The 15,342-nt window shown below is 48.9% G+C and overlaps 1 protein-coding gene across 4 annotated transcripts in view; it reads right to left on the bottom strand.

Annotated features, from left to right (window-relative positions):
- The window catches only part of nfixb (nuclear factor I/Xb), a 602,733-nt gene extending 588,020 nt beyond the window's left edge, over window positions 1–14,713 (bottom strand). For 2 of the 4 annotated variants that reach the window (XM_072491032.1, XM_072491034.1), the window contains exon 1: window positions 14,137–14,711. In XM_072491032.1, coding sequence (XP_072347133.1) covers window positions 14,137–14,163 — 27 coding nt within the window. In that variant the 5' untranslated portion in view covers window positions 14,164–14,711. Of the gene's footprint in view, window positions 1–14,136 lie in introns of all 4 variants that reach the window. The other 2 variants (XM_072491035.1, XM_072491031.1) reach the window with 2 other exon arrangements.
- Window positions 14,714–15,342: the final 629 nt, after the last annotated feature.

The raw sequence follows: 15,342 nt of genomic DNA, 5'->3' as shown, positions 1-15,342 counted from the left end.
TTTGCAGACATTAACTCCCCAAAGCCTGTCCACCATCTACAAGCACAAGTCAGGATGTGATGGAATACTCCCCACTCGCCTGGATGAGCGCAGCTCCAACAACACTCAAGAACTCACCACCATCCAGGACAAAGCAGCCCCGCTTGATTGGCACCCCATCCCCCATCTTTAGCATTCACTCCCTCCACCACTGGTGCACAGTTGCCGAAGTGTCAGACATCTACAAGGTGCACAGCAGTAACTCGCCAAGACTCCTTCGCTGACACCTTCCAAACCCGCAACCTCTGCCACCAAGAAGGGCAGGGAGCGCAGACACATGGCAACACCACCACCTGCAAGTTCCCCTCCAAGCCACACACCACCCTGACTTGGAAATATATTGGCTCTCCCTTCACTCCCTCCCTAACAGCACGGTGGGTGTACTTACACCACATGGACCGCAGCGGCTACAGAGGGCAGCTCACCATCATCAAGGGCAATTAGGGATGGGCAACAAAGGCTTGCCCAGCCAGCGACGCCCACATCAATGGGCTATTATGGGAAACCGGAGCACCCGGCGGGAACCCACGCAGACAGGGGGAGAACGTGCAGACTCCGCACAGACAGTGACCCAAGCCGGGAATCGAACCCGGGGCCCTGGAGCTGTGAAGCAACAGTGCTAACCTCTGTGCTACTGTGCTGCCCGAGCCTTTAAGTATGAATTCCTGAGGTCAGAATGATGGACAGAATGGCAACACTTTCCTTTCACACCCCAGTGAGAATTATAGAATCTTACAGGGCGGCTCGGGACCATTTGGCCCATATCACCTGTGCCGGCTAGGTGAAAAAGTCAGCCATCTGATTCTCAGTTCCACCTCTTGCTTTGCCCCAAGAGGGCTGTGCATTTTGCCTTTGCAAATTACCTTGTGAAAGTTACTACTGAAGCTGATTCCATCACCCTCCCAGGCACCACATTCTCGTTTGTAACTCTATGTAAAACAAGTCTTATCTTCCATCTTCCTTCTGGTTCTTTTGTTAATTATCTTAAATCTATGTCCTCTGGTTACTGACTGTCTCGTCCCTGGAAATAGATTTGCCTTATTTACTGTGTCTGTAATTCCTTCATGGAATTGGCAGTGTCAGCATTAATCGGCCATCCTCAATTGCCCTTGAAGTAGCACGGCCTATGCTCATTGGTGTTTAGAAGAGTGAGAGGTGATCTTATTGGAATTTAAAACATTCTGGGGGTGGGGGGGGGTGGCGTTGGTTGTGTGGGGGGGGGGGGGGGGGGGGGCTTGACAATGTGGATGCTGAGAGCACGTTTCCACCTGTGGAGGAGTCTAGAACTAAGTTTCAAAATAAGGGATCTTCCATTTAAGACAGAGGTGAGGAGGAATTCCTCCTCTCAGTTGCTAGCGTTTAGAGTTTGGAGCAGCGGAGGCTGTGGGTCATTGAATAAATTCAAGGCTGAGTTAGACAGATTTCCGATGGGCAGAGGGGGGAGTCGAGGGTGGGCAGGAAAGTGGAGTTAAGGACCACAGTCAGGTCTGCCTTGACCTTATTGAATTGCCAGGCAAGCTCGATGGGCCGAATGTCCTACTCCTATTATTTAAGAATCGTATAGTGGCTTGACCGGTCATTTCAGAGGGCAGTTAAGACTCAATCACATTACTGTGGGTCTGGATACATGTGTAGGCCAGAACATGAAAGGACGGCTTCCTCCCCGAAGGACGTTAAGGAAGCGAATGAATTTTTACATTTTAATTTTGAACACCCCTATTCAATCTCCCTTAATCCTGTTTCTCATCTTCCCTCGTTCGTAAGGATGTGAGAATCTGACTTGCTGATCTTAAAGCATTGGCTGATGCTGACGTACGGTTCCATGGGCCTGAGGCACCCATTGTTGCTTAACCGACTTGAGTTTTGGAAGGCACTTCGACCGCGTGGGACTTCACAGCTGCAATTCCGCTACCCCCCCCCCCCCTCATCCCTCGTCCCCAACCCCAATCTGTTCAACCACTGTCCAGAAAATAAAGGCCTCACTTCCTACAGCACAACTACGACCTGTATTGATATAGCGCTGGTAAAATATTCATAAAGGTTCTTCACAGGAATGTTATCAAATGCTTTGTCAAAGAGGTAGATTTCCGAGGAGAGTCCTAAAAGCCCTGTGGTTAGCACTGCTGCCTCACAGCACCAGGGACCAAGGTTCAATTCCGGCCTCTGGTGACTGTCTGTGCGGAGTCTGCACGTTCTCCCCCATGTCTGCGTGGGTTTCCTCCGGGTGCTCCGGTTTCCTCCCACAGTCCAAAGATGTGCAGGTTAGGTGGATTGGCCATGATAAATTGCCCCTTAGTGTCCAAAGATGTGCAGGTTAGGTGGATTGGCCGTGATAAATTGCCCTTAGTGACCAAAAAGATTAGATGGGGTTATTGGGTTACGGGAATAGGGTGGAGGTGAGAGCTTAAGTGGGGCGGTGCAGAATCGATGGGCCGAATGGCCTCCTTCTGCACTCTATGTTCCATGAAAGGTGCTTCCTGAGTTTTCCAGCCCTCATCATAAGACTGAACCCCCCCCCCCCCAATGTTTGCGAATTACCTCAGCAGGAGAATTCATTTCAACCCTGTGAAGTTCACTGACACAATGCTATCTCAAAGAATGGCCCCTTGCATAAATGAGCTTCCGGAACTGCCACTGACATCCGTGGACTTGTGCCCCAGTGCAGGAGAAGCACCTTTAAGGAGGGAGGGCAGGGAACTGAGAACTGAGCAATGTGGGGGCAGGGAGTGGGTCTTCATGGGATCAAAGCCACGGGGTGGATTTTCTCTGTGACTTTGCTACTCAAAGGCCACTAATATATTGTATGTTTTTAATGCTGATTTGAGTTCAGAGCAAGACCCTTGAAGGCTCACTGTTTAAACACTGCATAGGAGCAGTCTATATTTTCTCTGGTAAATTGATAGTTAAAAGAAAACACAGTGGGTTGACCTCCTCAACCTATCCTCCAAATTAATCCCACTCTGTGTAATCATGTGGTTGGGCTAATTTATGTTTATGAATCCCCAAAATGGGAGATGAGATTTCCACTGCAGTTTTATCACTGCAACTCTCACTGTGCAATTTGTTCCATAAACCCAGTCGTTGCTGTTCGCTTTTGATCCGACTTAGCTGCTCCCGGTCACATTTCCTCCTCGGCTTTCATCTGGGGCCTCACAAACCCTGTTCCAGCCTAACCCTAACTCGCTCAAGGTTCCTTCAGCTGCTTCCTATCCCCTGCTAACCTTTTTTTTAATGAATTGTGTCATGGGATGTGGACGACACTGGCGAAGATTTGTTGCCCAGTACTAATTGTCCTTGAAAGGGGGGCCTTTTAGGACATTTCCAGAGGGCAGTTATGAATTAATCATGTTCTGTGGGCCTGGAGTCACTGGTAGGGTGGGAATGGCAATTTTCCTACCGTCACATACATTGGTGAGCCAGGTGGATTGTCACCAATTCATCGATTGCTCTGTGTTAACCGACTTACCATTCCCAAATGAATCAACTTCAAATCCTAGCCCTTCTCTGGACGTTTCTCCAGGGCTACGCCATTCCGTCCCTCTTCAACCGCCACCTCTGCCTCCACTTGTACCAACTTGCCCCCGCTGGGTGTCCAACTGTGCATACTCTGCTCCATTCCACTCTCAATAACAGAGCCCTGGTTAATCCTGGGCCCTCCCCCTGGAATCCCCTCGCCAAAACCACCCCATCGCTCCTCCTCTCCTCAGCTTTGAAGTCCTCCGCCTCCATCAAAAAAATCCCAATCTTTCTTCAACTGAGCTTCCGAAATATTCCACAAGCTCTCACTGCCGAGGGTGTTGAAACATCCTGCTATATTTAAACGTAACTGCATGTTGTAGTTTCACCCTCAGTGCAGAGTCAATGATGGGAGGTCACTCACTGATGGTCAATGCCTTCAGGCGATTTTTTTTTTTTTTTGCAATGATGCAACACGAGACGTTGAGAACGGAGTGGTAACGTTCAGGTCCGAAGTCACATTGAGGCAAGGGATGCCAGGGGAGGAAGTCTCACGGCATTGCCAGCAGTGTCGCCGTGTGGGATATTTTATATTGCACGTTGGTCTGAGAGCCAGTGCTGTGGACCCATAGTGTCATTAATATCTGAGCCATTTCTACTGGCACAATCCTGCCTGTGCCCGGGAAGACCCCTGCCCAGGAGCTCCATGGCAGGAGAGCAGTGAGCAACAAAAAGCAGATAAGCTCATGCCAACGGCCTCCCTGTGGCTTCAGGCTTTGAGCGGGCACCTTGGCTCAGGTGGCAGTACTGACACCTCAGTCAGTAGCTGGCAGGTTCACCTCCGATTCTGGCACTCGTGCCCACGCTTCGGGCAGGGCCGAGGAAAGAGCCGTAGGGCCATTCGCCAGCTAACCTGAGATCCCGGCCTCACATTCTCATGGAGGTTATAGAGGGGGGACTATTGAAAGGAAGGCAGATGTCGGGGTGGTTGGTGAGGGGACAGGGGTGTATGGTCAATAGTCCTCGCTTGGTCAAATTCATCAAACATCTGTCCATTCTTCCAGCTGCTGTTCGTGAACTGATAACTGTACTTAATAATAATTGCTTATTGCCACAAGTAGGCTTCAATGAAGTTACTGTGAAAAGCCCCAAGTCACCACATTCTGGCGCCTGTTCGGGGAGACCGGTACTGGAATTGAACCCACGCTGCTGGCCTTGTTCTGTATTACAAGCCAGCTGTTTAGCCTACTGTGCTAAACCAGCCCCTGGTCTAGTAGGCTTAGTCGATTAAAAGCACAGTTTTGATTTGATTTGATTTATTGTCTTACTGAGGTACAGTGCAAAGTATTGTTCTGCAAACAGTCCAGACAAATTGTTCCATACATGAAAAAACAAAGGACATGCATAAATACAGTCACTGAACTTCAAAGTAGTAATTATACGAGAAGTGTTTTTCTTGATTATTAAGTGGTGTCATAAGGCTCTCCATAAGGTGCATTACTTTCTCAAGTTTTCTCATGTACACTCGCCCGTTTAATGTGAAGATATTCGGCTCTTTGAGGCTGACTCTGCAGAATGTCCTGGAGCTTCAGAGCCGAATAAAGACGTATTCAATGTTAATATTTCTTATTTAATCTGCACAGGCAGATGGGATATTTGTTCAAATGTAACCTGTTCTAACCTGGTAAACAATAGCAACTTGAATTTATACAGTTTATTTAACAGGGCAGCACGGTAGCACAAGTGGTTAGCACTGTGGCTTCACAGCGCCAGGGTCCCAGGTTTGATTCCCCGCTGGGTCACTGTCTGTGCGGAGTCTGCACAGTGTCTGCGTGGGTTTCCTCCGGGTGCTCCGGTTTCCTCCCACAGTCCAAAGACATGCAGGTCAGGTGGATTGGCCATGATAAATTGTCCTTAGTGACCAAAAAGGTTAGGAGGAGTTATTGGGTTACGGGGATAGGGTGGAAATGAGGGCTTAAGTGGGTCGGTGCAGACATGATGGGCTGAATGGCCTCCTTCTGCACTGTATGTTCTATGTTATAGCAAAGTGTTCTAAGGTGTATTGTCAGCATCTGACACTGAGTCACTTTGGGTGGAGTTCTATGCGGACAGGTGACCGGTACCTTGGTCAAACAGGGAGATCTGAAGGACGGTCTTAGAAGAGGCGGATAAGATTCGGGAGAGGATTGGGGAGGGAATTCCAGAGTCTAGGTCTTGGACAGTGGGAGCAGAGTGAGGCAATGAGTGTTGGGAATCGGCTAGAGGCCAGATTTGGAAGAAGGCAGAGATCTCAGAGGTGCGCTGGGCCCCAGGAGAGGTAGGGAGGGGGGTGAGACAGGGGCGGGAGTTGAAAACATGGACGAAAATTTTAAAATAGCCAAGGTTGAGTCAAGAGAGGCTCACAATGTTAAACGTTTCCCATAGGCTTGTGTGATGAGAAAGCCGTACTCGGGACGACAGACACATACAATGCACAGATTGGCTTTCCAGCCATCCTGGTGAATGAAGTGCCTTGCCCAACACTGAAACTGTTGCACATATAATAGTCATAAAAACAGTGGATTCTGGATAAACTCAGCAAGTCTGGCAGCATCTGTGGAGAGAGAAACAGGGTTAAGCGTGCAGGCCGATGACCTTGTGTGAGAATAGGGTCATCTTGAGTTTTGATGACAGGACGTGAAACGTTCACTTTGTCCCTCTCAAAGTTTGTTCAGGAACACTCCTGCAAAGTACGGTGGGATATTCTAGTATGTTAAAGGTGCTACACAAATGCAGATCGTTGCTGGTACTGCTGACAGCCATTCTGCACTAGAGAGAATTCTTCCCTGTATCTGCAATGTGTTTTATGGTGCTGCATTTCCCATTTCTTTGCAATTTTTTTTTTCAATCTCAATGACGGGATGTGGGTGTCGCTGGTTAGGCCGGCATTTATTGCCCATCCCTAGTTGCCCTTCAGGAGGTGGTGGTGAGCTGCCTTCTTGAACCGCTGCAGTCCCTGAGGTGTAGGAACATTTATGAAGGATGAAATATTGATCGATATGCTAAAAACAGAATCCTTCATTCCCCTTTGAGCCTTGCCACTGTTTAGCCCCATTGCGAGTGGCGAAACGTTGATGCAACTTAAAAGCTCTCATCCAATTGTCAGGACAGTATCTGCCTTTCTCCATTTGCCATAACGCACTCATCAAATACTGGATGGTAACTTATCCTAACTCCCAAATATCTACGGTAACTTCTCGCCCCCTCTTGCCTCCTTCTGCCAAGCATGTGCTGTAATGAAACGAAGGCCCATCACACCACCTCTCCTCATTCTTTAGCTCATTCTTTCTCAGGGCCTCCGAAAGGCGGAGCTCGCCGGCTCCAACAGTCTTCCATTCAATTTGGGAGCCCCATCCCATCCTTTTTCCCTCAGCTTCTTAAAGCCGAGTGGCCCACCCACACTAACAGGCCTTAGTCTCTCAGTTAGACAAAAGAGAGCTACAGTAAAGGGAAGACAATGGGGTAGTGGTAATGTCGCTAGACTAGTAATCCAGAAGCCCAGCCCTGGGGGACATGGGTTCAAATCCCAGCACAACAGCTGCCGCAATTTAAACTCAATTAATAAAATTGTGGAATTGAAAACCATGGTGGCCGTGAAACTATGGGTTCACTAATGTCTCTTTAGGGAAGGAAATCTGCCATCCTTAGCCAGTCTGGCCTACATAGAATTTACATTCAGCCCATCGAGCCTGCACTGGCCCTTTGAAAGAGCATCCTACCCAAGCCCACGCCTCCATCCTATTCCCGTAACCCCACCCCGCCTTTTTGGACACTAAGGGGCAATTTAACGTGGCCAATCCACCTAACCTGCACATCTTTGGACTGTGGGAGCAAACCCACGCAGACATGGGGAGAAGGTGCAGACTCCGCACAGACAGTGACCCAAGCCGGGAATCGAACCTGGGACCCTGCAGCTGTGAAGCAACCGTGCTACATGTGACTCTGGACACCACAGCAATGTGGGTGCCTCTTAACTACCCCTCTGAAATGGCCGAACCAGTTCAGATGGAAAATACATGCCAACAATGCCCATATCCCATTAAATAATCTTTAGAACGACAGGGAGAAAGTGACTCCTAATCTTGGGGGGAGGGGGTTGGAAGAGGGAGGTGGTGAGGTGAAATCACAAGGAACATGCTGGTGCCAATACCCACAGGATTGGAAGTTAAACTAAATGTTCCCAAATAATCCCAAGGGTGGCCCAGTGGCACACTGGTTAGCACTGCTGCCTCACAGCTTCAGGGATCCGGGTTCCATTCCGGCCTCGGGTGACTGTCTGTGTGGAGTCTGCACGTTCTCCCCGTGTGTGCGTGGGTTTCCTCCGGGTGCTCCGGTTTCCTCCCGCAGTCCAAAGATGCGCAGGGTAGGTGGATTGGATATGCTAAATTGTCCCTATACGGGGTTGCAAGATGGGGGATTGGGCCTAGGTTAGGGGCTCTTTCAGAGGGTCGGTGCAGACTCGATGGGCTGAATGGCCTCCTTCTGCACTGTAGGGATTCTATGATTATGTAGGGGAATGGGGGGGCACTTGTGACAAATATAAATTGAAAACAAAGGCAAGAGCCTTGATCACGTTTGTTATGCCACAGTTTCCAAATCCGGAAATGCCGCGACCATTGAGTGAGGAAATTAGGATCAAGAGAAGGCCATTCGGACCCTCGAGCCCTGCTCTGCCAGCCAGTAAGACCATGGCTGACCTGATTGTAACCTCAACTCCACATTCCTGCCCAACCCCCAATAACCTTTGACCCCCTTTGCTTATTAAGAATCTATCTTGCTTTCTTCCAAATATTTCTGCTTCCACCGCCTGTTGAGGAAGATAGTTCCAGAGACTCACGACCCTCGGAGAGAAGAAAAATTCTCCTCAGTGTAATAATAGCTGACAACATTGGGACCAGAAGGTCATCTGCATGTCCGTCTTTGTCCAATTGGAGAAACTGCTTTACTCAGGTAGGTTCCAGGACCTTGGTGCGCTCTTTATAGAACGTAGATTTAAGAGGTGGCCTAATGGAGGTCTTATAAAATAATGGGAGGGGCTAGACAGATAGTGTGCCTATTGGCAGATTATAGAATTATAGAATATACAGTACAGAAGGAGGTCATTCGGTCCATCACGCTTGCACCAGCCCTTGGAAAGAGCTCCCCACTTGAGCACCCCAATTATTCCAGTTCAACAGGTAGGAGAGGACCAGGAGACAGGATCAACCAGGGTGACTGCTCTGGTTCATCATTAAATGGCCAGGACTGGAAGGTATACGTCGGGTGAGAATGGGATGGTGCTCAGCAATGATTCATTGAGCCCCTTGGGTGACACTACACCTTGTCACACTGAATAGGAGCAAAGATTTGATATTCTCCCAAATTTCTCTAACCCGGGACATCCCAAAATACTTTACAATCCAAAGATGTGCCGGTTAGGTGGGTTGGACATGCTAAGTTGTCCCTTAGCTTCCAAAGATGTGTGAGCTAGGTGGATTGGACATGCTAAGTTGTCCCTGAGCTTCCAAAGATGTGCCGGTTAGATGGATTGGAGATGCTAAATTGTCCCTTAGTTTCCAAAGATGTGCAGGTTAAGTGGGGTTACGGGGATAGGGTGGGGGACAGGGCCTAGGTATGATGTCGTTTCAAAGGGTGGGTGCAGACTCTGTGGGCCGAATGGCCTCTTTCTGCACTGTGGGGATTCTATGACCAAATACTTTTGAAACGCAGGCACCCCGTGCAATGCGGCGTGACAGCCGAGTCATGCATAGCAAGATCCCACGAGCCACGGCGTGACAGAGATCGTGAACATCCGCTTTGTGCCGTGTGGGTCTGAGGGGTCACTATTGGCAAGGCACTGGGGGGGGGGGGGGGGGAGAGAACTCCAGTCCCTCCCCACCCCACCGCCCCCTACCAAAATTAACTCACGGGGGATCTTCAACGTGCACCCGATATCTTACCCAAAGGCTGGCACTGCAGTGTGCAGCCAAGACTGGGGTACTGAGGCCAATTAGTGTGGGACCAGAACCAAGGGACCAGGGGGCATATCAGAGAGCATGGGGAAGAGTGTGTGTGTGTGTGGTGGGGGGGGGGGGCAATATACTAACAGAAAGAAGCCAGAATAAAAAAGGGTTGGCCACAAAATGTTTTTTTTTTTAATTTAGAGCACCCAATTCATTTTTTCCAATTAAGGGGCAGTTTAGCGCGGCCAATCCACCTACCCGGCACATCTTTGGGTTGGGGGGGGGGGGGGGCGAAACCCGCGCAGACACGGGGAGAATGTGCAAACTCCACACGGACAGTGACCCAGAGCCGGGATCGAACCTGGGACCTCGGCGCCGTGAGGCTGCAGTGCTAACCCACTGCGCCACCCTGCTGCCCTAGGCTGGCCACAAAAATAACAGCACCCACTCCCCTCCCCATCCCAAATTTAAAAAGCGACAGGCACAGTGAGGATAATAAATGTTGGAAACTGTACACTTGTCGTCGATTCCAACACCCGAAGCCCCTCGAAGGAGATCCACTCTACATGTTACCATCTGCTAAAGCCCCATACAATATGCGATGCCAGTGTATTCTGAAGATACAGTCCCATCGAGACCAGCACGAAAATATGAATGCAGTGCTGGGGGCTGGAGGGTGGGGAGGGGGGGGGGGGGTTAATATTTCTCAGTTGGATTGGACTTTTGAACAAATGCAATCCTGCAAAAACTAAAACAGATTTATCTGTCAGGGAGACCCCAGTTTAAAAGTGGCGCATTGGTAAAATCCCAAAGTGGATGTCTCCTTAGATTTGTTTTTTAAAAACACACACATGCAGAGACACTGGAAATGTCTTTAAAAATGACTCCCTAAGGTTGGTCAGTGAGAAATGTGGGTGGGGAAGGGGTGCAAAGGATTCAGGTGAAGCCCCTCAGAGCTTCTAACACCGGGACACTTCACACACCCCGCGCCGAATGCCTTTGTCAGGCTCCTGAGAGGTGCTAACAGTTAGAGGGAATGATGATTCAACTGAAGCGCTTGGGTGGGCAGGGTAACATCGCGTCCAGGGCACCTCCAATTTAAACTGTGCGTGCACCTAAAAGTACACGTGTACTTGCAGACAGGTCGAGCCGACAACCCGCCCTGGAGCATTGCCTGCTCGGGAGATTGTTGAAATAAGTATGCAATATCAATGGATAAACCGACGCTGTTTGGAATGATATCTCACGTTTATTAATCTGTAGGTAGCTTCTTGGATAATACTCAAAAGCTTGACAACAAAAAGCGTCTTTTAGCCCCAACATTGAATTTCAACGCGCATCAATATTTGGTGATGATGTTTCTCTACTAAACATATTTATTTTCAAAAAACTAATTTGGGATTTTTATACAGTGTTATTTTCAGCGGGACGTCAAGCAGAAAGTGACAACCAAAAAAGGTTCCCCTGATAGCTCACAGTTCACCCACGTCCCATCCCCGCTGAGGGACCCAGGGGCAGGGGCCAGGCTGGTAGACAAGAGGGGAGGGGGCTTGACATTCACCCCTGGGTCTCGCCAAGGGGGTAACAACAAAGGAAGGCCGGGGGTCCCACTTCTGCTCGTCATTCGGCTTCTCTGCTGTGCGCTCGAATAATCTCACTCTCTCTCTATTCCCCACTGCCCCTTCAAACTTGTCTGTGAAGCCCTACCTAATCGGATAGCGCGCGCTGGGGAATCCCGGCGCTGTGTGTGTGTGAGGGGGGGGGGGGGGGCACAGATAAGAGGTATATCGGGGAAATTGAGGCTTTATTTGCCACCACCACCACCGCATCCCCATGTTCAAAACCTAAAAATCATCTTGGGCAGAGCAGACCAGTGCAGACAAAATTGAATGAAGTTAGTAACAGAGTTACTAGGCTGAGAGTGGGAAGGAGGTAGGGAAAGGACGGGGGGTTAGGATTAGGGGCAAATATATAAAACTGCTCGTGGATTGGGGCTACATCATTGCAATACTGCACAAGTTCCAATCCTCTGGCTTATGACAAAATGCAAAAAACACAACAACACGTTCGGGGCAACATCACTTGAGTCGAGTGACATTCCCCAGTGCAACACGGTGCTATCTCCCTTTTAAACATATTCTCCCGGGTTTCGAGGGAGAACTATCAAATCCAGCACGGGACGAGTTAAACTGCTGTGAGTGCTCTCGCAGACCTACGCTATCCTGGTCCAAATATTCCTGAATGGAGGGACTGATAAGGACTCGCGTCAAGGGAGGAATCCAGAATTCAGGCCGGCTCCTCAAGCCTAGCACTTTTAAAAAAAATAGTCACATCCAACCATCGCATTATTAATTCATATTTTCTTTTTGTGCCCTAGTGGGGCGAATTAATCGCCACTGGGGAAAGCTGCAGAACCAATGGGCCTGGATATGGAGTAAACCAAGGAACAAAGTCTTGCTGGCAATTTTCAAAACACTTAGACATTTTTTAATAAGAGTTTGTCATTTTTTTTCTCTCCCTCCCCCCCCCCCCCCCCCCCCCCGCCACCCTTAAATAATAAAATCTGCACGGCCTTGTGTGCATTGAATAAAAGGTTCAGGAGAACGCGGTTTTATTTTCAAAATGTCCAATTTATCACTATTTGCCCTCACCTTCTCCGTCTGAACTCCTCACAGAAGACGGAGCAGATTTCAGATAACAGTCTGTCAGGACACAGGTGTTCACCCGCCCCTTATTCCTTATTCCTGAAGGTTTATTTTACTTTTGTTTTTGAACGCAGTCCCTATTAGGGCAATTGTCAAAACAAGGAGAAATCGCCTTCCTATTTCTGTTTTTTCTTTGGTGGTAATTTGGAAAATACAGCGTCGAAAATTTTAACAGTATTCTAACAAGCTCCATCTGCACTTTTTTTTGGCATAGCATGATCTCTTTGTATTTTTTCTTTTTAAGCACTCACCATAGCGAATGGATGGTGGCCAGTGGAAATGAGATTAATGGAAATTAAAAATCACCTCTCTGGTTTTCCTGTTAATTTTTTTTTGATATAGCAAAACATTTTGGAATTAAGAGTTACAGATTGAATTAAGAATGTCAAAATAAATCACAGGGGTTGCTCTAAGCATATTCGGCCTGCGTTTGCCATGTTACAGGAACGAGTTTAATTAAACAAGTGAATTAATACATTCATCCGCCTTGTTTTAGGACACGCGCCCTTCGCTCGTGCTTCGTTCAAAAACAAAGAGGTTTGGGAACTAATTCTGACAGTCAAATGAATATCTGAGGTGCACGGTGCACATTATCTTTTTTTTTTAAATAAAAAGTTTATCATTCTGAGGGGGGGGGGGGGGTGCATTAGGTTCCCCACTGTCCTGGCCCGTGCTAGTCATTGGGAAAGGAAGCAAGTTTCAATTCTGCAGCCCACAAGCAAAATGCAAGCGGAGCCCAGAGCTGTTAGGAGCATTTTCACCCCTTTAAGCTGCCAATTATTTCCCAGCCACAGAGAAGGGGACAGTAGCACCTGGAATGTCCAACCATGCAGCATTGACCAGAGAAGAGCGCTGCCTCACTTCAAACAGACAGTGCCGCCTCAATTCTAAATGGATTGGGTGTTTTTTTTGAATGTTGATCTGACCGACCGTGAAAAAAAAAAACAATTCGCTCCACACCGAAAAGCCATTTGCCAGGAAATCCCAGAGATATATATGTCTGTCATATACTTGCATTATAAATAGCGTCCTTCTTTCTACCATTCAATCAAATGCTCAGCATCTCCACCAGCATGGATAATGTCCTTCAAAACATTCTCAAATCGCCACATTTACACAGAGGCAGGAACAAACAGTCAAAGGGTGGCTCGGTATTTCACGGGGGGACATTTCTGGAATTAATTCCGTTATAACTGTCCGGATCCAAAGCGGATTTATCTGATCGTATTTTTTTGTTGTTGTTGTTGAAAAAGTTAGTGGAACTTTTGCACAAGTTCTCACAGCTGCACAGAGAGAGAGAGAGAGACTGGTCGCAAAGAACAGAGAGACTTACAAGAAGGAGTCGCCAGCTCATGTTTACCCACACTCCCACCCCCCACACACCCCCCTTCAAAAAAATTTAAACAGATCACACAACGCCACAATTAACAGACAACATACAGATAACACACAGAACTCATGTGAAATTGCAAATAGAACTCTGTGCAGGGAAACAAGCAAGCATTTCTGCAACAACCATTTTAAAAATCAGCAATCGACTGCAAAAAATCAACAAACAATTCGGGCAAACCCGACCGTCTCTCTCTTCATTCTGCCGAGGCTTGTTAATTCCAAATTAGCGATGCATTTATATAAATTTGGGGTAACCGCCATTTTCTGTGGATGACAGCCATGTGCGGAATAGAGAGAGAAAAGTCTGGACTGGTGCCATCGATCTCCTTTCCAGAGAGAGAGACAGAAATGCGAAAACGCACACACACACACAACCAGGAAAGGAAGGGGGACTGTGGGGAGAGAGAGGTCGAGGGACAGAGGGGAAGGGAGGAGACAGCAATAAAAGCAAAGCAATACATTTTGCATTCAATTTCATCCCCCCCCCCCCCCCCCCCCACCTCCTACACACACACACACCAAAAAAAACCCAAACAAAACCCAGGCGAGCCGATGCACATTACCTGAGTCAGGCAGAGCGGGGAGTACATAGTTATTACGGCGAAGAATGACTTGTGCGGGATTGCCGATTTCACACTCCGGGCAGGATTCTATTTTCCATGTTGAACTGTAAACTCGGCCTTGGAGTTCTGAAAGCGAAAGTTGACACAACGTTGGTGTGCGTGTGTGAGTGAGTGTGTGCAAGAGTGGAGGAGGGAGAGAAAGAGAGAGAGAGAGAGAGGGGGGGGGAATACACAGGCTGCACTGTACACGCTGTGGATTCTCAGACACACGCACACAGGAGGGGAGGAAATCCACAGCAAGGACTGTTGTCAGAAACTTTCTCTCTCTCCTTGTTTTTTTTTTAAGGTGGGAGGGAGGGAGGGGGGGTCAGCTACACGTGACGTAATGAAACTGACATCGCAAATGTTGACTTGGGAGGGGGGGGGGGGGGTAAAAAAAACTCCGGTGAAGGAACACCAGCGAAATGAAGGCGTTCGACTTGTCAAACTTTGCAAAGATCGCTGAAAGAGATCAGATGCTTGCAAAACAGAAGCTTCCCTCTGTGTGTGTGTGTGAGAGAGAGGCAGTGACACAGCCGTCTCTCTGTGACGATTCGCTCTCTCTTGTGGAAGTCATCAGCGCTCCAGCAATCCCCCTCCTCCTTCCCTCCTTCCTTCCCTCCCTCCCTCCTTCCTTTCCTCCTTCCTTCCTTCCCTCTCTCCCTCGCTCCTTCCCTCCCTCCTTGCTTCCCTCCCTCGCTCCCTCCCTCCTTCCTTCCCTCCCTCCCTCAGTCAGAGAGAGAAAAAAACACTTTATCGATTTTTAAAAACTGGAGCTGGATTCCCTCAGCACCACCAGTGCACCTCCTTCCCACTCTCCCCTCTCTCCCTTCCTCCCTCTCTCCTTCCCTCCCTCTCTCCATCCTTCCCTTCCTCCCTCTCTCTCCCTCCCTCACTCCCTCCCTCACTCCCTCCCTCTCTCTCTCCCTCCCTCCCTCTCTCCCTCCCTCTCTATCTCCCTCCCACCCTCCCTCCCTCTCTCCCTCCCTCCCTCTCTCTCCCTCCCTCTCTTTCCCCCCCCTCCCTCAATCCCTCCCTCTCTCCCTTCCTCACTCCTGCTCTCTCCCTTCCTCTCTTTCCCTCCCCCTCCCTCAATCCCTCCCTCCCTCCCTCAACCCCTCTCTCCCTCCCTCACTCCCTCTCTCTCTCCCTCCCTCAATCCCTCTC

The sequence above is a fragment of the Scyliorhinus torazame genome, chromosome 27 (genome assembly GCF_047496885.1).
Source record: "Scyliorhinus torazame isolate Kashiwa2021f chromosome 27, sScyTor2.1, whole genome shotgun sequence".
In the NCBI taxonomy this organism is placed as follows: domain Eukaryota; kingdom Metazoa; phylum Chordata; class Chondrichthyes; order Carcharhiniformes; family Scyliorhinidae; genus Scyliorhinus; species Scyliorhinus torazame.
The sequence above is the reverse complement of the archived record's forward strand: the minus strand, read 5'-3'. Positions and strand labels throughout refer to the sequence as shown.